General features: G+C 42.0%; 1 protein-coding gene across 1 annotated transcript in view; it reads left to right on the top strand.

Moving 5' to 3' along the window:
- cacna1g (calcium channel, voltage-dependent, T type, alpha 1G subunit) overlaps window positions 1-24,179 on the top strand; it is a 229,602-nt gene that overhangs the window by 91,195 nt on the left and 114,228 nt on the right. The window contains exons 3-4 of the mRNA XM_041963433.1: window positions 5,277-5,410; window positions 20,947-21,044. Coding sequence (XP_041819367.1) covers window positions 5,277-5,410; window positions 20,947-21,044 — 232 coding nt within the window. The remainder of the gene's footprint in view (window positions 1-5,276; window positions 5,411-20,946; window positions 21,045-24,179) is intronic.

The raw sequence follows: 24,179 nt of genomic DNA, 5'->3' as shown, positions 1-24,179 counted from the left end.
ACAGTACTGCCAACACCGTTTCATTGACAAATGATCTCTGAGAGATGCATTGCAGTACCACCGCAGCAATGAACCAGAGCAGCATTAGCAACACGTGCAAAATCTGAATGAAAAGTTGTCCTATTAATTCTTTTTATGGCTGATGATTACAGAGTTTCACATTGCCAAAGAATATTGCATAACCATCCCTTAACATTATCTGATTCACCACTTAATTTAGCTTCAACAATATTTTTTGCCTTCATTCATCCCTCATGTTTCAAAGAGATTTATACTGGATTGACTCACCACAAGTTCTCTGCTGTCATTTGTTGGCCTATTTCACACTTTTGCGACTGTCACGCCGAATGAAAGCCAATTTCGTGAGGCTTGTCTGAACTAGGATTAGGCCGGATAATATAACATAATTAACTTTTTTAGTTTTGTTTTCACATAATGTGAAAGTCTCATTATTATTTGGAGGTATTCCAACAGTTGCAGCACTTTTTTTTTCGATTGACTGTAAGTCTCTGCACGAGGAGAGAAAGCAGCGGAGGGGAGAAATTAGGGATTGTGTGAGCAGTGAGCCGTTCGGCACAGGTCACTGGTGAGTATACTCTCTGAGGCAGGTGTGTGTGTGTGTCTCTGTGTGTGTGTGTAGGCTTCTCAGGTCTCCACATGGATGTACAGCCAGTGAACCGTGGTGACAATATACACACACACATTTCCATTTTGGTAAAGAGCCAGCTTGTTGTCGTCAGGAAACCTTGGAGACCTTTGCCTGTGATCGATGTGGTATCTACAGAGCTTTCGCTGTATGTTTGGATATTAAATCCAATCCATGTTCATCAGAAGCATTCAACATGTTTCACGCTCCACTGATGTGTGGCACAAGTTTCAAGGAATCAATATCCTGATTGCAGAGGCTGTATTACCATGTGCTGCTACACCAGTGTGCTCCACTGGGAATGCCTCAGGCCAGCACGTCCTGTTGACTTTGATGAATTTGAAACTCAGCTGTGCCAAGACTGTGTTTGTCTGCATGTGTGTATGTGTGACAGCAAAGATATTGGCCCACCACCCTGAGACTTAAGGGGGTTCCTTATATTATGGGCTCTGTGGGTATGCAGGCTTTAGCTAATGCAAAATAGATGAGTAATTACTCCCCAGCAGAGACAGGAGGAATGTCTCCTTCATTAAACAAAAAGTGAACAGAGACAGAAGGATGGAGTATTAGAGGAGAAAGCATTGCAGTCATTTTATGCTCAGCATGGCGGTAAACATATCCGCTCCTCTCTATTTCACACAGCACACATTCTCTCTCAGTCATGCACTGTAGTTGTAACATCTGTCACTAGTTGGATTTTCTGGTTATTTTTCCAAAGGTCTTTTGATGTGCCCTGCTATCTATCATACATGATCCAATGTGCAAAGAATACTTTGAAGAGCTGATTACTAACAAATGCAGAGAGCTTCCCTCGGGCTCTTGTATTCAGGCAGACAGAATCTATTCACACGTAGTTTGCAGTGATCATGTTCATGTTCATCTCTTGCAAAAACACAACCTTGACAATCACATGCACTTCAAAAATATCATTTTCCAAAAATATTTGATCTACTGTAGCAAAAAGCAAAAGAAAATGATTTAATCCAGTGTTTGAGAAATACATTGTTTGGTTTCTTACTGAGAGTTAAGTGAAAAGGTCAATACCACTCTCATGTCTGTATGACCAATATTGAGCTGAAGGCAAGAGGCGATTAGCCTAGCTTAGCATTAAGACTGGAAGCAGGGAGAAACAGCTAGCTTTGTCCAAAGTTGAAACACACACCCATCTAAATCTTACTGACTGATTGCATCTCATTAAATAGACCCCACTAAGTAACTGTATATGTTTCCAGAAGTTGTAATGGCCAAAACACAGACAGCAAGTGTAGGACGAGCATATTGCTTATCAATTTGAAAGGAGAAAACATCTTTTTGTTAATCGTTATCATGTTTTGGACTAAATATTTTTACTTTGATGGTTCCTTGTCTTTTGTCTGAGTTTTGTCAATGTCTGGATCCCTGAGAGATGTAATCGGTGAGTTGCCTCAATACTGCATCAATTTTACAAACACTTGTTTGTCAGCTGTTGCCATTTATTGTGCCTCCTGTTATGATTATATTTTGAAATGGATTCCATTAATAGATTCACGAGAAACTTATCTTTGTAATGGTGTATAATGTGAGTATAAACGTGAACATGGCATTTGTGTCAATAGAGAGAAAAAAAAAAAAACAATAAATTCTCCAACAGCCCGCATGTGGGCCGTGAGAATGGTCAGAAGTTTTTATTCTGCACACAAACAGAAATGTAAAAACAACAAGATGTAGTCTAACAGGAAGTTATGACCTGTAACTTGCTGAGCAGCTGCAGGTGACACTTACTTCATGGAGTCTCTGGTAGTTGCTGGGCTACTTCACAATGACTGCGAAATTTGGAAACGTGTTGTAAAGGACTTGGCAAGACTGATTGCTTAATTGCTTTGTCTTTGCCAACACCCACAAGTCGTCCCAAATTTGATTTACTTCTAAATATTAGGTCTGAAGGAAGTGTTTATAATATTGCTCTACCTCAAATAAGTCTAAGTAGCCTATAGTAAAGGAAACAAGCTTGTGGCTACATTAGCAAGCACCTGTACCTGAAGGTGAAATAGCATGAATGTGTATTTTGCCCTTTCAGTGAAGCTCAAAGGAGCAGTTGGCAATACCATGTGTCATGGAGTTAGCACGAGTCTGTCACACACACTGCCAAGATGAAGGACTTAAGTGCTCTGGGCCTTCCAAATTGGAAGAAGATATCAGGTGATGATCAATCAAGAGGGATTGATCATCACAATAGATCCCCACTGAAATGGTTTCCTCTGCCCTCGTCATCCATACTAAAGCAAACTGACTTTTTAAGAATTTTCTGTAGTCCAAGCATATTTTCATCGTATGACTGCACTCATAGACCCTGTTTTTCTTTATTTTGATGTATTGGTTTTAAAACCTTCCTGAAACAAGTGCAGTTGGAAATGCAACACAAAGAAATTATCCACAGGCAGAATCTCTCTCTGAAAAAGTAAAAACTGAATGTGAGACGAATAGAAGCTAAGTTGTGGAAAAATGGGCTTGAGCAAATATGTTATCGTACACTAATATGTGATGTGATTAAATTAGGCTCATTTTCAGCATCTTCAAAGTAATCAGTTTAAATTTGTTACATTCAGCCAAGCTGGAAATATTTAACCTCTGATTATATGAACAGTTTTACTTGGTGCAGCAATTAGAAAGCTGTGGCTTCACCATGGTTCAGTACGTCCACTGTACTTAAGCAGTGTTGTGGGATTCATGGTGACACTGCATATCATCCATATCACTGTATCATTACTCATGTACTACGCCACAGAAAAGTTGGCTCCAGCAGACAGATTAAATTTAGATCAAACGCTGAACACAATGTTTTTCCTCTACCTTCTCTTTTGTGGGACTATGCATGACAGAACAATCTGCTCGGAGGCTCCTCTGCCTCTTTCGAGTAAATGAGTAGTGTGTAAAACATCTGGAGTGATGTATGGTCAGTACTGGGAAGTTAACCTGGGGCAGCTGTTTGCCAAAGAAACCAACTGTCTGGTCGACCATATGCCCTGGAAATCACAATGCAATCCCATGTGTTGAGTGAAATGATGAGAACTGTGCTTTGTACACACACACACACACACACACACACACACACACACACACACACACACACACACACACACACATTCCCGTGTGAACCTCTTCATTTTACTTGCAGTGAACTTTAGAGCAGCGAGAGGCTAGCTTCAGCCTAAGCTAACAGGATCGGATGTATTTATACATTTCTCTGTTCATCTTTGGATGACTCATCTATCAGTGGGTGTCCTGTGCCTTGATCTCCTTCCAGGATTTTCTTTTATTTTTTGACTTTGAGCTGGATTTTTCCCCTCCTCATCTCCAATTCTGTCTCTTCCTTCTTTTTAAATGTATTTGTTGATTTTCATGTTTCATGTTTTCAAGAACTAAGGTTATCTTTTCGTTTTCTTATGGTTAAATTCCTGGCCAACACCCATCCTCATTCTTGCCATCAGACTAGCATGATAATGATTTAAAGAGCTGAAGCTCAGTCAGACAGCCAGACAGACAGTAATGAGGCCAGGAATACTGATTAGTGCGATGAGCGGCTTGTTCCAGGTTATTACATTGTATACTCTCCATCGGAAACCATTTGTCACTTGAGTCTCTGTGAAGGGAGCAAGGTAGCCACGCAAAGCCATCACTAGGCTGGAGGACCCATGTCGTCAGCAAGCATCTGGCTTGCTGAAGTGTCCTTGAGCAACACGCTAAACCCTTTGCAGCTGCAAGGAGGCTGTTATCTATGTCTCTTTTCCTTTCTCTCTCCTCCCTCCACGGGGAGCCTGACCTCCTGACGGCAGGGCAAAGAGAAAAGAGGATTCCTCTGCAGGAATTAATAAAGTATCACATTACTGTCAGAGGTTCTCAGTGGGCTATTTTTAAACATCAAATATGACTGCTGTTAGAGCCTGACTGATGCATTATTATGGCTGAGAATATTGGCCTCGTGCTAATCTATATCATGTATATTTCTACCATATATGTTGACCACTAAATAATGTATACACCAATAAATAACAACAAGCTGCAGTAAAGAAATACAAAGGTAGGTAGTATGGAAATTTGGACATAAGAGGTTTGTGGTGGTCACTGCCCTCCTATATACAAACACCCTGAGGTTACGTTTGATCACAATATTGTAAGAGACCTTATTCTTTATGTTGATGATTGTTGATGACATGATTTTTAGCCACCTTATGTACAAATGTCGGTTTGAAATACCTCAATAAGTTTTTCTATAGAAATTCATGGTCCTCACTGACCCCCTGATGTTTCTTTTTGTGCAGTTTGTGCAGACATTGATGGTTCCCATACAATGCATCCTAATGTTTTTGGTGATCCCCGGCCTTTTCTCTAGGGACACCATGAAGTTGGCGTTTGTGGCTTTGAGTAAAATGTCTCAAGAACAATTTCCACAAAATTTGGTACAGACATTCGAGTTCCCCAGTCGATGAACTGTAATAACTCTGGCGATCCTCTCAACATTTCATGTAGCGCCATCATGTGATCAGATTTGATTTGTCCAATAAATACTTTATGATCAAATGACATTCCCATCAGCCCCAGCTGTGTGTTATATTGTTTAACTAATAATGCTAACTTGTGTCTCTCTCTGCAGGACTTCGATGACTTCATCTTTGCATTCTTTGCCATTGAGATGGTGATCAAGATGGTTGCTCTGGGGATTTTTGGCAAGAAGTGTTATCTTGGAGACACGTGGAACCGCTTGGACTTCTTCATAGTAGTGGCTGGGTGAGTTAAGCAATTACATGCACAAATGCATGCACACAAACACACAGGTGGCCAAGCACAACCATGCATAAACACTTGGGGCTTGCACAAGAAGCAGCATACACACACACATGCAACAAATTTGAGTGGTAATCAGTCTGCAAGTCAGGATTTGGGAGTGGAGGGACAGATTCATGAACAGAATCAAGAGTGTAATAAATGACTTGAGATCGTAAATGTAATTGTGTCACTAGGTTTCAACAAGCTGCAGAGTTTCTTTGTTTGCTGCCCCAAGCGCAGCTCAAACGACTCTGGATTTAAAGCATGAACCTGTTAGAGCCAGTCCTCTAAGTCACATCGGGCTACTTTCCAGTGCTCTCCGCTGGATTTGTCATAAAATAAACTTTGCCTAAATGTCAGAGTCTCGTAAAAGCCATTTTAGTAGAAATTGTAGCAAGCACCCTCTTAAATTCTTAAGTGCTCAGAATCTGTCAAACAGCAGTTTAAGTTGAGGGAATCCAAACTTATTATTATCATAATTTATTTTTCACTTTATAACTTCACGTCACCTGCAGATTTAGCTGCAGATTTAACACGTTTTGTGTTTAACAACTTCCATCACACACATGCACATGCATGCATTTGCACACAATATGCTTGCAAATAAAGACATAGTGCTTTTGCACACACATGCACATTTGTACCGATGCATACATATGAACAGACAATCTATGCACACACATGGATGCACACAGTACATGAACGCAGTGGGCCCAGAAACTCACACGGGGATGTACATACGCAAATGCACACACAGCAATGCACACACACACACACACACACACACACACACACACACTATAATTTGATTAAACATGTTACAGAATATGGCCTGCTGGTCTTGGTCTGACATTTTCATCACACTACATCCCCTGCTGGTTTTTAATGCCACCCTTCTGCTACAGCTTCTGTTGTCCATCAGTGGGAACGGGACACATTTCCTACTGACCGTGCGTGTGACTGTGTGTGTGCCCTTCAGCAGCAGAGATGAGATATATTTCATCTGCTTTTATGCAGTAACAAACCTGCAAAGCACAGCCGTGATAACTGACAACTGGTTTCTACAGAGGAGGGTCACTGTCTTGGTCTTTTCTGCAGTGGCAACCCTGAGCTTCTTCCTCAGCCCTCATTAATTTAATTCCTCTACTCTCTCTTTACCTGCATCATATATCTGAGTGGAAATCGTTTAAGATCAGAGATAGTAAAAGCTGCTTCCTCAGAGAACAACTGATCCAATGCCAGTGAACTAGATGGGAAATACCTTAATGTCCGATATTCAGATGCTAATCCACTCAGTGATAAGAAGGCCAATAAAATGATCTTCAAAATCAAACTGCAGCTACAGGCAGTGAAAACAAGTTTATTGTTCATTCAAGGAGTACATAGTTACATAGTTACAGTGATGATGAATAGCGATATTCTACTTCGATGCATACAGATGAAACTATAATGTACTAGTGCGAGAAACTGGGTCATTGCAGCACTGCAGAATAAGATATGCGTGAGGAATAGGCATTAGATGAATGATTACTGTGTGGAATTTCATAATAAGAAACTGCAATAGACAAACCAATCCATTTTCATGTCTTGCATATATCGTATTGCAAGTTTTATTTAAGCTTTATCTCTCAAAAAGAATAAACTAAGCGTGGTCTACAAATATGTTGTTCTATTATTATCTGTACAATTATTTTTTTAAAGCAGTGATTTGAGTTGGATAAACCAGAAATGTATTCAAACACTAACTTTAGTCAGGATCAGCCAATTGTAATTATTGAACATTCTGATTTGCAGTTTATGGTGGCTTATGATACAGAAACAGTGTATGTGCGCGCATGTGCCAGGCGTTTACACTTTTAACAGTAAAGCTCAGGGTAATTTCTTCTACGAAGAATCTCAATTTGCAAAGAAGACGACGGCCGGTGTGCCAGCGGCATTTGTTAACACGCATGCAATTCATTTTCAGTTTATGCGCTGATGATCAGTTACACTCTTATCATTGGTTTGACCTTGTATATGATAATAATAGAGTTGTAGGCCGATTGTTTGCACAGCATCCCCTCCCTTAGTGACTCATTCATACATGCAAAACGTGCAAATGTTGTGATGCAGGCTTCTGAGAAGTTAAATTAAAGTGGCTATGTCTGCTCTGCGTGTCGATACTTTGAGCTGCACACGGGCCTTTGAATGGTCTGTTGTCTGCCGACCGCTAGATGTGGGATGTCATTGATGTCCACACTTTCATCCACAGCCACACAGAACACCGGATCCTGGATGTGACAGTGTCTTTATTCAGCAGTCCAACTACAAAAGCTCTGCACTTTTAAGAAAAACCTCCTTTATCTATTCTCTCTCAGTGAGTGATTTACCACGCTTGGCAATACGTTCTGAAATCTTACAGCTGACCTCTGTAGCCTGATTTTTGGAGATATACAGTGTTTATCTTATTACTTATCATATTTTGGCGCTACCCTCCTGATTGACTTTTATCTGACTCCTCTTTGTTTTTCTCATGCTTAGTTTGATGCTTTAAGTGACGCTTTACGTCTTCTCTACACGCCACATTTTCATTGCAAAATGCACATCCGGTGCACAACCCAGACTCTACAGTCCAGCTGGGCTGAAAAGGTCTGCTAGACTTGCTCACCATGTTGTGTCCAAACCTCTTTGCCAGGTGGTGACGGCCTGCTGCGCCTTCGCTCTTGGACAGCAATCTTGACGACTATTTGTGCCTTCAATTGCTAACTTGACAGTAAGCTAACACAGTTAATTCAAGCATCTGTGTTTATTGTGCTGCATTGCGCTAAACTGCAGCCAGTTTAGTGTGTTTTCATCAATGATCTACATTAGCAGCCTATAATTATCAGACCACACTGTAATATGTAACAAAGCAGTGACGTATGTCAACATTGTGGAGTAGTATTTACTTTCTCACGTGCCCAATGCAATGCAATGGCTTTGGTTGCCCACGCCGGCAGACTTTGAGGTTGCTGACCTGTGAACTAAAATATGTAAACTAAAACAATATATACATGGAGAGATGAGGCTAAAAATATTTCTGCTCTTATCCAGCAGAAAATAAGCACAGGAGCATGCTCATGACATGTACATGAACCCTATGCTTATTAAGTTAGATTTAGATCCTACCGCCTGCTTGAGTTTATAGCGTTATATTAGTGTAGACTGCTAAGGCCAGCGTATGCACAGGCTGTGTTCTGGTCCAGCAGTTTGCATGTAGTCTGACATGCACCTGCGACGTCTTGGTTTGATATCAAGCCTTGGACCGTTATTGCATGCCATCCTCTTTTCTCGCCCTCATCGCATTTCCTGTCACCCTTTATCCCGTAATAACTGCGAGAAATGTCACAAAAATAATTTGTGAAAATACGTTGGCATAGGTTCTGGCGTGTACCAGAGCATGAATAATAATATGGAGTGTGACAGAAAACATGGCACAAGACATTAACTCTATTTCTATGTCTGTATCTACTGGTGTCTGCATGTATGTTGGCTTCCATCTGCGAGTGTGAAAATTCAGGTGTGTGTGTTTGTGTATCTGTTAACATGTGTTGGTGTTTTCATAGTTTATGCTATGTTGCCATTTCTAAACAAATTACAAAAAAAAAATCTCATCTGTGCGGAAAGCCCCCAGCGATACAGAGACAATGGTAACCAAGGAAACGGCTGGTTGTCGAGCATTTGATATATCCTGGCAACAGTTGTTAAGTCTGCGGAGGATGGCTCTGATGAACTGTTTGTTTCTCTCTGAGACGATAATTACAGCTAAGCTGCCTTTTCAGCAGGTCTGCGCTCTCTCCTCCTAATCACCTCACTGTCAGGAGGGAGACTGGAGGGAGTGATGGAGGGATGCTTGTACCAAGCAGGTGGAGAAGGAGAGGGAGGTTTTGCCTGGCGAATGGTGGAGGGAGTGCGTGATGGATGCGCTGCCGCATTCACATGATGAAGACAAAATCAGTGGAGTGAAGTTTCACAGTTGAAAAGATTTCATCAGTTTTTTTTGGTGGCAGATGAAAACTCACACTTGACATTTTAATTTCACAAAAAATACGCCATCACAAGTAATTTTGCAGTTGCATCACTGGACATGCCTTCAGAACACCAGATATTTCATTTTTTGCTCTCAGTCATGAAGTCACGTGCATCACCCTTCAGCTGCATGCGTGTGAAGTGTGAAAAAGCTGACGACAGTGTGAGCAGGGAAGTTCACTCAGGCTGCTTGATGGCTTCCGATGACTTGTGCTAACACTTCCGAGTTGTTTGTTTTACCTGTCAAGTTGTTCAGAGCTGTTTGTGCACAATGTGAAACCAGAGTTTCTCGACCCTCATCTGTAATGCATATAGTTTTCTGTCTTTGTTTTTGTGCAGTATCCAAGGTTTTGTCATCCTATCCCAGATCTATGATTTACTGCACCACTAATAACAATGAAGCTCTGAACTATCAAACAATAATATCTTAAGCTTGGCATTCATATGAGAATGTGTCCATAGTACAACAAAATACCCTAGTTTATGTTCATGAAACTCAGCCAACACATTCTTCAACGTTTCATAGGGGGAAGGGGAAAACAGAAAGTACAATATAGTGCATGATGAATACATCACATACATGGCAACAGTAAACTGGAAAGAACACAGCTGACGTTATGTGTGTTTTCAGCTTGTTACAACTTGAGTCCTGTATTGATTCTTATTTGGCTGGAGGGATGGCAATGTTGTCCATGTCTGTGCACCTTATTGGTCCAGATTAAAATATCTTGACAGCTGTTGGATGGATTGCCATGAATTTTTAGTGCAGATATTCATATTCCCCAGAGTCAATCCTATTAGCTTGGTGGTGGCGATATTTCAGGTGCAATCACTTTTGGTTTAACCTCTGAATAAAGTGGTTTAGTGAATGTGTCTTGTTTATAACCTGCTCTTTTCTTGTCGTGTTGAATTTTACTGTGGTGATGTCGCCATGTCAGTCACATCTCAGTAATTACTCTGGCAAGAACAATGTTAGCACAAGTGTTAGAAATGGTTGACAGAGCTACAAACATTAGACGAACATAATGATTAATCTGGCGCTTTGATCGCTCTGCTCTACTTTGTTATCTGTTTTGTCGGTTCTGCATCTGTGAATGTACTGTATGAATAGCCAAAAAGAACTTTTTCATTGTTGTAGGAGGTCCGTTCCATGATTGAAGCAACATCCTGAATAGACACATCTTATCTCAAATTCTAAAGGGAAAAATATTCAGCTACAAAGTGACAGTGTGAAAAACGTACTTATTTTAAATTAACTTCCATTTAATATTATCATTTACTAGATGTACAAATAAAATGAAACAACATTTGAAACAAAGTCTTTATCTATTCATATCAAGAAAAGCACACTCTGTTTAGCATGACTGTTAAAAACGAGTCTATTTGCATATTGCCAAACTGATGAGAGTGAAGTGTAAGTCAACTAACTTACATTTTGCACTCAGCTCTAGATTGAATGACTTGTTAAAAGAGTGTTTTCATTTATTTATGTATTTATTGATCGATTGGTGCAGTGGAGCCCCAGTCGATAGCCGAGGGAGTCTAAATAGCAAAGTGCACCAGCGCTTACTGTAGCAGACAGGGTATCCTATCCATAGTACATTGATCTGACGTAACACACACTCTATGCGGCTGGATTCCTTCTGGAGAGAGACAGAAAGGATAGGTGAGGAGGAAGAGGGAGGAGGAGGAAGGGTGATAGATGGACAGAGAAAGGCAGACAGAGATAGGAAGAGAAGCTGAGACAGTCCATTGCTTTATTGGATTCCCTCAATATGCGTTTGGTCTGATGTTTGATGACAAACACCGTGGATGAAAATACTCCTTTTGGTTGTATTGGCTAGTTTGGGTGAATTACATTCTGCTGCTCTGTATTTCATTGGCTGTAAAAACAGTGATCAAATAACCAAAGTAACCATTTTCTCATGATAAAATATCCCATGTTATCATTGCTTCCATATATTTTCCACATTTGCTGCCATTATGCCATAAAGATCGGCAATCACATGCAATACTTACAACATTACCTTTATCCAGTGCTAGTATATTGTGTATATGATACCTCAGTTCAACTATAGAATAGAGCAGTGGCTCACGAGCATTTCTGGCCTCATTCAAATAGAGCAATGTCTAACCCTGACCCCTCATGACAAGACGTTTCATTTGCAGGATTTTAGAGCCCTAAAGCGGAGTTTACAGCCATGTCGGCTCTATGAGGCTGCACTGAGGCACAACTGTGTTTTAAGATCAGCATGGAAACATGCTCACATGGGCAGTGCTAACCTGCTGATCTTTAACAGGTGTATTGTTGACCATGTTCCCCACCTTAGCTTTGTGTTTTAACAATTTTTAGTAAGCAAATGTACCAAACGCAAAGCAGAGCTGAGGCTGGTGGAGGGGTCTTTGATCATAAACCGAAGTATTAGACAAGGTCAAAGTTGGAATGGCTGATGTTGCTAAATGAAAAGCGTAAGAGCTCACCGAAGTTATTACATCCTCCTGAGGGGGACATGAATGTGTGTACCACATACATTTCATGGCAAGCCATTTAAGATTTGACACGTTTCACAATTAAAAAAAAAAACCCCAAAAAAACAAACAGTGGGATTCATCCTCTGGGGACCTTGAGTATCTTCAGTCATTTCATGGTATTCCTTCTAATAGTTAGAGATATTTCAGTCTGGACCATAGTGGTGAACTGGCCGACCATCATTGCCACTCTAGCAAACATGTAGTGAAGAAAGAAAGAAAAAAGTTACAGAAACATTTTTGTCTGTCTGGAATTATCAGCTGACCCTTCAGATCTTTCCTTTCGGGGGTTCAGACCCCTGGGTTGGGAACCACTGTAATCAAATAGCATTGAATTTCTAATCACAGGCACTGTTTTGCATTTTATTAATCTGGATTAATGTTTGGGACAAATTTTTAGGCTTTACTTGACTGTGACAGTAGGGAGATATAGGTGGGAGATGTAGGGTGACATGCTACAAAGGTCCCCAGCTGGATGCAAACCTCTAACCCACCGGAGCGCCCTCTGTTTATCATTTTCATTCCAGTAGATTAATACCAGTGAAATTTTTGAACGTATCTGGTCTTACTGTATACTTGAGAAACATCTGGCACCAAGCGAAGATGTGGTACAACCATCATCGTGACCATGCTCCCAGTCATTGAGGGTAATTATATGACAGTATCGCTGTTCATCCAACCATGATACAGTATAATGATATTTAAAATGCAAGCTTAGCACCTTTAACTGTCTTTAAATATTCAACACATCCTCCTGGATTTCAGACCTGTGATTGAGTCACACTAAAGGAGGTGAGAGAGAAGCACAGAACTGAATCCTCAGCGTCTTCTCCATTCTTCTCTTTATGATTTATTGATGACACTTTGGATGGGCTCCAGCCCCGTTTAGGGGATGGTAGAAGGACGGAAGAGTGCGAGGACGGAGGAGGAAAGACGAGAGTGGAAGAGATGTCAAAAGGGAGGGAGAGTAAGAGACACAAGTGGGTAGAAGACAGAAAAGTTTGGGAGGGAAGAATATACATGGTAAAGGGAAAACTGATGCATTTTCACCTTAGGTACAATTTTGACTAATATCAATAGCTGTGTTTTCATTGCCCCTAGAAATGCGCAAATCCTAAATATCGCAATTAAAAACTGGTAATGGAAACACCTATATTTCGAAAATCTTCTCTAATATCGCTAAAACATTTTTATGCTCTCATGAGGTGGTTTTTCAGACCTGTCGATATAAAAGTGTAATGGAAACACTTTTTTCGCATTCACATGTCACCGAGGTCAGCAGACACATAACACTTTTGGCCATCTTCCTTAAAATGAAATCTCGCGGGACGTCCGAGAATTTGCGATCAATGGAAACACCTGCAAGTAGCATTTGAACTTTGACGAAATTTCAGAAATATCCCTTTTATTTTGGAACAACTGTAATGGAAACGCAGCTACTGTCATTTCAAACAATACAACAGAACCGATCGCTGAATCTTTCATTCGGTAACAGACAAACACATGCATTGTATGACATGTTTTATCCGTTTCAATTCAATTTTCGCCCTCCTTCTGTCATAAGCAAGTAGCCGGTCTCTATTACGTATTACCTGAAAGGTGCACCTAGTGAAATGTCGCCAATGGTTAAACAAACAGGACACAGCACATCCACTCGGCTGCTTTGTTTTGAGCAGAGCTACCTGCTTCCCTCTGTCCATAGTCTGTGTACTAAGCGAGGCTGAAGGCGTCCCGATTCCAGCTCTGTCCTTATCACACAGACATGAGACTGATATCGATCTCATCTCACGCTTGGCCAGAAAGCAAATGAGTGCATTTGAATGTTAACTATTCCTTCAATCCTAAAGCAGAGTCAGAGAGAGAGAAAGCGTGAACGACTGATGATGCAGTCCAGAGGGGAGAGAGAGAGAGAGAGGGCACAGACAAGGATGCAGCATCCGTGAACAATGATGGGCATTAAACAACCTGTCTGCTGCCAGGAGTCCAGCAGTAGGTCCCTCAGCCCCCCTCCCTCCCCATGTCCCCCGGTAAGCTTGCAGTGTACAGCATCAGGGCTGGACTGCTGTATTTCCATGTCCTGGGTGTCCTTATCAACGTGGGTTCTCCTCCATTACCTAGATTATCTCCCCACTACAAGCGGGTCAGCAGATCAGCCATAGATTAGCAATCAGAGGGAGGGAGTAGATGCCGGAGAGATGGAGGGTAGAAAGATAAAGATGAAAAAGGTGCAGCGTGGAAGTGTGAGCGGAAGGTTTTTAAGCTTCCCAGGGATGCATTTGCATGTAAAAACGGTGCCCATATTATCATCCAAAATTAGAGTGTAGTAATAGAGAGGAGCATCCTGCAGCCTCTGCTGATTCACCCTGTGTTCCCAGATGAAACCCTGCTTTCATTAGTCATCTGTGGGAAACCCTCTCTGTGAACACAAAATGAACACACTGAGAGTGCAAGCATGCAGCCACAGAACTGACTCACCTGTGTCATGTTGTGCTTCTATCTGTCTCTTTACTGAGAATGTAGTTTAGAGTGAAATGATGAAGTAGATGAAGAATCATTCTATTCTTAAAGCTCCTACCTGGCATTTCCTCCCTCTCAGCTCCACCTTTTCTCTTTCCCTCATTGTCTCTCACCTGCACCGTGCATTTTTCTCTCCACCCTGCTCGGCCACGCCACTGCACTGAACTCACTTGCTTAAAGCACTCGCTGCTGCTTGTAAATCTCAACTGCCGTGAGCACACGTTTGTAATTAAAGATGTATCGACATTTTCGGTCCTCCTTCCTCTCGTCTGGATTTTGGCAGCTGCATAGTCAGATGACGCTGTTTAAAGAGATTTAAGAGGAAATCAAACTGGAACTGTGGCTTTCAGTGTCAGTGAAAGTGACACGCTTGCTTGTTACTCTGCTTTTGGGATCACTGATCTGTGTGTATCGAGGCTCAGAGAAGAAGCCTGGAAGGATGTGCTACTATTGCAGATTTGAAGGCTCTGCAGAAGCGTATGTAATGATAAATGGGATTGTGTATTTTGTAATCTTTTTTATATTTTACACTGAATTCAGTAGCATTTACATAAGTTGACACCATGTCCGTTGAGGCCGCTTGATTCTGATTGGCTGGAGGATGCGCATTACTTTGAGGTCACATCCTCATTATGATATTCAGTGATTATGATAGCTGGAAGAATACTTTCAGTAGTTTCAGCTGTTGCTGTTGTTGAAGAGTCTCGCTAACACAAGGCCGACGTTGACAGTTAATATTTAAAGAGCATTTTGCTGAATAAAATTCTTATTGATTGCAAGTGGCCAAGGCATCGGCGGATGCCAAGCTCAGCAGTTATCAAAAAATAGCATATTAGAGTCATATTATTTTTTGATAACAGAAGGAAAGTCCTCGGGCATTAGCACATTCACAAGAAAACTAGTTTGTTGAGCTTGATTTTGTTTGACCTGAGAACATTTGGTTTGAATTATTATATTTTATGTGCTATTTTATATGCAGGAAAGGCTGTCACAGTTTGCAAGCTGCTTTGTAGACATAGTTTGCTTCAGTCACAAAATAATGAGTTTCCTGGAGGGGATAAGCACATAACTTTATAACTGCAATGTTTTATTTAATATGTGCTGCTTTCACTGACTCTTTTGTTTTTATGGTTTGAAGCAAACTGCATCTCATCGCCCATCAGACCTTTACCAGAAAAGAGTGTGCAACAACAGGGTCTAGTATGGATTTCCCGTGGAATTGCAAACTCTAAAGCGCCCATGAGCAACCCTCTTACTGCCAACCCTATCTAAGAGTGCAGTTCTGTAGCTAAGCCCTCTGACTCTTCTGCTTGGGGGTGAGAAGAAGGAGAATTCCCTCACAGTATCTGATTGTTGCAAGAGAAGGAGCAATATTCAGTAATCAGCCATGACTGTGAGGAATAAGTTGGTTAACATTTGGGTTAGATAAGCGGCAGAGTGGGTTGATGGCAGAAAGTGTTGCTGATGAAAGGCTCTCAATCTGATTCAGCATGAAAACACTCCATCTGTCTGTTCTCTGTGGCTTTTCCTCTCCGCACGTCTCGCTAATGATACTACATGCTCTCGCTTTGATGTTATCAGACCTTCATCATTAGTTCTTGTCCACGCAGCATTGTTTAACTGTGTGCTGTCGCACTGAAGCATTTGCACTTCAACAATGCACTGTGTGCATGTCCTGTAAACATACACCACACTGAAATCCACCTCCTAAACACACACACACACACACACAAAGAGCTATCCATCAGTCACAATTCATCTTCTGAGGAACATGTTGTGTGACAGCTTGCCTGTCAGTGACATGGAGACAAAACAATATGTGACTAAAGGAATACCAGAGGAGAGGACAGATGACTGGTTTGTTCATATTAAGTGATAAATGGAGGAACGTGCAGCTACAGTGGTTAAGCAGTATAATCTATTAACAAAGTCGTTGTCTAAAGTAATAATAACAGGTGAAGAGGCCCTTTTACTGTGACGGCTGATGACAAATATTAGCTCAGCTCTGAGACAATGGTTTGATTCCCTAAAACATCAAATAACCGGGAGCTGAATGCATTACTCAATTTTTATGACATGACTCAATATTTCACGGGTGAATGCTTTCACTCCAGGGTGTCAGTGTTTTTGTATGCAAATATGGTCAAATAGCCTCAAAAACACTTCAAAATGAGATCTAGTTCTGCATTGAAGTAAAATAAAGCGTGAGGACAATAAGACAGCATGGATGGCTAAAAATATACTCAGTTACTTAGGCTAAATAGTTATAATAAAGACATGCTCATGAGCAAAGTGTGCTTTGTGGGGCTTTTGAGTTGCTGGAAGGTGTTTTTGTCTGTCTGTGTTTGACAAAGCTATGCTTGCTGTTTCTCCCTGTCGTTTCATATACATTGCAAACATGTACTGTGATTGAGTTTTTTTGTTGGAGGAAGATGTACTTCTTTCAGCTTTGATGAAGCCAGGCTAGCAGTTTATCCCTGCTTCCAGTCTCCACACACCTTGGACCTATCTCTGTACGTCAGACTCACATCAGTTCTGTTATTCTGAGCAAGACAAACAGTATGAATAGCCATGTAATTGTCAGCCCTCTACAGAGAATGATCAATGAGTATAGCGGTGGATGTGCATCGTGTCTGTTTTACACATAATTTGCCACCATGACACTGAAAACATTGCCGCATACCCAAAGTCATTTGTCAACTTGCTGTGCAGCGAGAGTGCCTCAGCTCACCTCATCAGTTACTCAGCGAATATATTTCCAACATTACTTATCACATAGTTTCTTCACTGTTAAAACAAACTCCAAGCCTCAAATCGAGCATGAAAACTGAGGCGACACCATCAAAATTTGTCAATTCCATTCATCCATCCTCAGTCCATCCATCATGATTTGCATAAAAATACAGAGATAAAAACCCAGCCAGGGAAATGGTGAAACAGTTTACACTTGTGAGGTTCCTTTTATATCTGTCTCGCCATCGATTTCACTCGGATTCGCCCTTTTGGTCCATCTATCAGCCATCCATTCCATCTTACTCATCTGTCAGATACAGGACTGTTGGCTGTTTAGCATTAAAACAGTGCAGTAGCTGCAGGAAGACAGATGGACTGACTGAGACGGACAGAAGGTGGACAGACAGATAGATACAGACAGAAAGGCAGACAGATGAGGGTTAGGTGAGGACAGGATGGGTTAAACGTTGGACACTGTTCCACATTCCAGAGCTGTCTTGCATATTTCTCCTATTACAGGTCTTTCTGGGTGGCATTATGTCTTGTGTGTGCGTGTGTGTGTGTGTGTGTGTGTGTGTGTGTGTGTGTGTGTGTGTGCCACCTTTGTTTTAGAGAAGGTGTAGCTGGAATGGCGTATGTATACCATCCTTCATGTCTCTGGCTGCTTTGGCCCAAACACACACACTTTCAGCCTCTGAGATAAGAGAGGACGAGCAAGCTGTTTACAATCCCAGAGGTGTGTGTGTGTGTGCGTTTGTGTGTGTGTGTCTTCGTCTTATTATTGCATGACTTATATGAATCTCATTACATTCTTCCGCCAGTTTGTCCTTGTAAGGATCTCTCAGTATTAAGATGTGCACAAGTATCATATCAGAGTGTGTATGCGATGATGTGAAGCTGTTTTTCGTCCTTGACTCCATCCCCGGTGCGTAGGCCTGCTTCGTGTACTTTCGTTTGGGAATTCTCCTCACGCAAGCTCCCTCCAAGGTTGGGCCTCCCCCGTCCTCTCCTGCTTCTCATTTCGTAGTCCGCCTCCCGCTGCCCTTCGCTGTATCAGCATCATCACCACTGGCACGGACTCTGACGAAAACAGGGCACAACTTCCTGTCGTTTCCATCGTTTGTTTGACACACTCCATTTCTCCTCGGCTGTTTCTTCATTCCAGATGAGGCGAGATGGGTCAGTTTTCACTGAGCACACCAAACTTCATCTGGCTCTCATCAGGGGCAGCAAGTGTTTTTGCATGGATTCTTTTTTTTTTTTTTCAACAGACATCATTCATCATCTGCTTTTAAGTTTGTTTATGTAACTCTGTCTGATGAAAAATTACCCTAATATTTGTATTATTTTGCTCTGGGGATTTATGGCGTGTCTTTGGCACTGACACACAAGTTTTCCCATTGGTATTAATGTTACCATTATTTTCCCATAAGGACGAGGCTGTGCAGCACTGAAATAATGGTTATGTATTGTATATTGTTTGTCTCCTGGAGCCTAAGAATCAGACTGAAATGCTATTTTCTTTCACGTCATTATTCAGCCTGACATTGTGTTCGTGTTAGCCGTTTTCTGTTTGGAAGGGTTTGTTATTTTGACCTGAATCATCTGTAGTGACTCACATATTTGTCCTGTCAACATCATACGGGGTAGCAGCAGTAGTAGTTGTTAGTAGCAGTTAACTCAGTATTTCAACATTTTGGGAAATACACTTTATTTATATGGTAAACATAAGGCTACAGCGACAATTATCTTATCTTAAAGACAGGAAACAGCGCTAGCTTGGGTCTGTGTGAATGTAAGAAAATCTGCCTACCAGCACCTTCACCTCTCGTTTCCCTCAAAACTTACCCTAAACGGCTGACAGATCATCAACACATTGTGTGTTGTTCAATGCATGTTGATTGACTCATCGATCAATCCGTTAATTGTCTTAGCCCTAAGCCTTAAAGATGGTTATAAATCATTTCTTTCTTCTGTGGTATCACATAGGTCTGGCAGAGATCAAAATCAACGCAGCAGAGGCTGAAATATTCTGACTTTTAGTCTCAAGTATGTGTCAATCACAGAAAAACCTACACTTCCCATAATGCATCTCAGCAGTATCTTTTTGCTCGGCCCTCCCTGTCCCCAAGAGATTACTTGCCGCAAATGGACTTTTCAATGTAATGTCGGTGGAGGGCTCCATTAATGCTATTTTTCATTTACTGTGGGATATGATATTAACTTTAATTCACCTGTTGGGACTAATACTTTTTAATGGGGCCTTTTTGTATCAGGTCTTTTCTTTTTGTGTTCCCAAAGTGGCTTTTTTGCATGTTACTCTTTCATAAAAGTGCCAGCCGAGTCCTTTTGTCCTGAGTGTCCATGGTGGCCATTCCAGAACATTCACAGCGGCTGGTGTACCTGCTCTTAGGGACCTCCAGAAACTGTTAGAGCCACATCCCTCTGCCTGTGCTGGGAGGGCATCTCTGTGCTCTTCTGTTAACTGTTTAACTCTGGAGCCTTCAGGCCATCTGTCAGCTCTGGGTATGTGTGTGTGTATACAGTATGTGTGTGTACTCTTGTTTTAGTGCTGCTTTGGTGCAAAAAAAACAAAACAAAAAAAACAGATAAGGCTCGATCTGGGACACCTCAAAGTGCTGAAAGAGAACACACACACACACACACACAAACACATACACACACACACATTCATGCATTCATTGAGGGAGTTTCTTGCTCTAAAGGTGACCAACCGGCGTGTACACACACACTCACACACTCACACACATGCACACAGTTCAACATGTGTTGCGAATTTGTCAAACAGGCAGACTTGGACTTGGTGCGAGGAGGGAATTCCTTCATCTGCACGCCCCTTCAAGCTGCACATGTGCTCAGCATCTGCTCCACACACACACACACACACACAGAAAGAGAGAGAGAGAGTGACAAGAGATGCCGATAAACACTGATCAAGAAACAAGAAAAACGTTTTTGCAAAGCATTCCTCTGCCTCTCTATCCTCCAAGCGCTGTCCTTCTAACCTCCCATCACAGCCTGAGAGAGCCTCTGAAGAGCTGCTGGAGAGGCTGTTAAGAGTGTGTGTGCGCGCCGTCTCAAGGTTAGGAGGAAGACTGATCTGATGCTGCTCTTTTATGTGCTGTGGATGCCACAACCTCCTCTCTACGACGGGTGACTCACCCGCACTTGACGTCTCTCAAAGAGGATGCACATATACGCCGCTCGCTCCTTTGAAGGCTGATTGTGCGAGGACGCGTGCGAATGCATGCGTGCGTTTGTCGGGCACGCAGACATTGCGCGGGTGCCACGCTCCATATGCAAGCACAAACACAGGCAGTGTTTTTCCAACTTTCTGCTCTGTTAGTTACAGTCCAGTGAGCGCTGGAATGAAAGCATGTTGTTTGCCAGAACACATGCATTGCAGTCATCTCCAAAGGCAAGAATGTAAATGTGATTCGGGACATTAGAGGATTAATTACCACTCGCCCGGTGAGAGTGGAGCATGTAATACATGCCATATATAATTGGCTACATAATACTGCCCTTACATTTTCTGTGCTTTTATTCCCAGATGATCGAGCCGGTTCTGCGGTCAGAGTAATTAGAGTCTTTGCTTTGTTACTGCTCTATTGACGCAGATTTCCTGTCTTTCTCTCCATATGTTGCAGGATGTTGGAGTACTCCCTCAACCTGCAGAACGTCAGTTTTTCAGCGGTGAGGACGGTTCGCGTGCTGAGACCTCTAAGAGCCATCAACCGAGTGCCAAGTGAGTTCAGACCTGCTGACCTCTCACTCTTCAGCTCTCCAACCAGACTCTGGATCCCAGAACACTCTGTCCTCTGCTATCACGATGCTTTGGCTTACACTTCTGATCTTGTACTAAAACCAGACTGCTAAAGATACAGCCACTGTGTTCAACAGTGGGTTGGCTGACACTAAAGGAATAGTGTGATATTTCTGGAAATACACTTGAAGATTGATACCACTCTCAGCTGGCTGTTTCCCCCAATTCCAGCCTTTATGCTAAACTAAGCTAACTTGCTGCTATCCGTATCTTCATATTTACATACGGCTGCAAAAGTGGTGCCAATCTTCTCATTTAACTCTCTACAAGTAAGCAAGTAGGCTTGTCTTCCAAAATGTCAAGCTAAATCTTTAGTGAGATTCACATAAATGGACCTTTCCTGCCGTACAGTCACAAAACTTCACAATCACATGACCTGTGAGAAATGTAGCTCTTCATTATGGCCAAATGGCTCCACTCAGTTTATCTACTGCTAAAAACTTTAAGCCAGGCTTAAGAGAAGGCACCTTTATGACACAATAAGAAAAAAAAAAAATCAACAAACAAATTGTTCCCAGATTAAGAAGATACTTGCCTCAGTTTATTACCCAAACACGTCTTGTGCTACTGGTAAACCAATAGGAAAACAGGTGGCAGTAAAAAGTTCATGTGTCTCTTTTCTTTCACGTCCACTTTGACACATCGAACTGACATGTGTCCACTTCTGACATGCAGCCTCATAACGTGGCCTGAAAGGGTCCGTGTTCGTATCCTTACACACTAATCGAGTGCTTAAAATCAAACAGGAGTCACGGTTTTTAGATCGGAAAGATGCAAAAACCGACTGTTAATAACTTGTGACCAACAAGTAACGTCTTGCTTCTCACGATTAATCGGGCTCGGCAGCAGAAGACATTAGCTGTATGGTTTTACCCTATATTAAGATATTGAATTTCAGCTCCCCTGCTATGGTTCTCACCATAATTAATTAATCATGCAGGTGAACTGAATTCCTGCAGAGCAGTGCAGTGTAGGTCAGGGATGAGCCGATCCACACTCTGTATGCTGCCTTGACTGTGTTTTGGCTTTCCCAACCGCTCAGCTTCGGTCTGACTTCGGTCAGATTTATATGCAATTTTCCAACTCACCGCCTTTTATTAAAGGAGTGTAGTTCATAGCTACACTCACACTCACAGACTATCACACTTGTTCATTACGACGTAAACACACAAATCCCTGAGTCGCTCTCTCCATCTGTCATCACCCCCCCTCCCTCGCTCATACACACACACGCTATCCCAACCCCCCCCAAAAAAAGTTCTGTATTTCTCTCCCTTTCTCTTCCATTAGTCTCCATTAGAGTTTAATCAGCTCAGATTGAATTTTCAGTGCACACATTAATGTTTAAATAAATCATAAGCATTTTTACACCAACCCAGCGGTCCACTCTGTGCATTCATTCTTACCTTGATTCCACCCCCTGCAATGCTTTCGTTTAAATACAGACCCTAATTATGCCATTAGCCCCTCAATTGCTGAGAGGAGATTGCAGGCAAAGTGAGCAATGATCCCCAGGATGCATGCACGTGTGTGTTTGTGTTTGTGTGTGCGTGAGGACGGGTGTTACTCCCATTGTGGGGACATAAATTTGCTTACACAGTCACATTGTGGGGACAAAATGTAAGTCCCTACAACCTAAACTAACAAATTTCAGATTTAGTTCATAAGGTTTAGGTTGAGATTGGGGTTAGGCACGTAGTACAGTTATGGTTAGGATAAGTCTCCATAAATGTTGTCAAATGAATGTTAAGTGTATCTAAAAGTGATATAAACATGGCCGTGTGTGTGTGTGTGTGTGAATGCAGGTGTTTACCCCATGTAGGTGCATGAAAGGGAGACCAACCCCTTCCCTATCTCTTCCATCCCTCTACAGATGACACTCCCAAACCTCCTCTGTAATCTGACCCCCTTGTCAATCAAAGCCGTTGTAGGGGTGCTCATTAGGCCACATATACATACACACACACTCGTGGAGCACACAGTCACACACACAGACTCGCTCATTAGGCATCCGACCATCCCTCATCCTAATCACACGACTAATAGCGCCGTTAATGTGTGGGTGATTTGGTCTGGTTCTGTCCCTGTGGGGAAAATGTCATTGGGTAGAGTGGTAGTGGTGGAGGGTTGGAGGGGGGGGTCCCCAAGCGTTTGGTGTGGCTGATATCTGTCTTCAGCCCCCACCGCCCCCCATCCCTTCACTAGCCTAATCAAGTCCTGCGGAGAAGCTTGCAGCATTCATTGTGACTCTGGCTGGGGGTGTTTATGGTGCATGCTCAGGCTATTTTGAGGCACACTTCACTGAATTTGAATACATGGGTGCTTTAGTCCTTCCATGCTCACTTTCCCACACGTTAGACTGGATTTATGTGTGTTTTTTCCTCTTTCATTATCGAGCAGTTGTTGGGTTGGCAAGAAGCACGGCGGAAAAAGGGAAACGCTACAGTTTGCCCTTTCAAAGTCCACCAAGCACCGTACAAGGAATCTGACCCGTCTAATTGGCACAGCAACGTTACAAACAAGGTACAGAACAGACATGACGCAGATCAAGTGTGACAAGATCCACAGGTTCACAGTTCATCTGTGCTCTTAAAGGACAAATTCATTTTTTCAATTCTGCCTCAGTAACAACAGTCATATGTACGTTAGCACATTGACAGAGTTCTTGTTCACTGTAATTATCACAGTAGACGAGGAGTCATTTTACAGACAGTATAGACAACCTGTCCTGTAATCCGGTGCAATGTCTCTAAACTCAAATGTAACTAGGCCAAAAGCATTATAACGGGCTGACTTTAGCATGTTAGCATGCTATTTAGGCATTCATCTCAAACTACATTCAGACCTAGCAAAATCTGTTAATGACTTTTGGAGGTATTCAGTGCTGGACAAGTGGAAATTCTGACCTGTTGGTGGCACTAAATGAGTGATCAGGGGCTCACCAAAGTCAATTGCATTCATCCTATTTGAACAATTGAACCAACAGACCAGACTGACCGACTTTGCCATCCCTAATTCTTTTAGCATGGCTAAATTCTGCTGCTCTTCTGTATTTTG

This window comes from Chelmon rostratus, chromosome 21 (genome assembly GCF_017976325.1).
Source record: "Chelmon rostratus isolate fCheRos1 chromosome 21, fCheRos1.pri, whole genome shotgun sequence".
In the NCBI taxonomy this organism is placed as follows: domain Eukaryota; kingdom Metazoa; phylum Chordata; class Actinopteri; order Chaetodontiformes; family Chaetodontidae; genus Chelmon; species Chelmon rostratus.
Note: the sequence above shows the minus strand (reverse complement) of the source record. Positions and strands in the feature narration are given on the sequence as shown.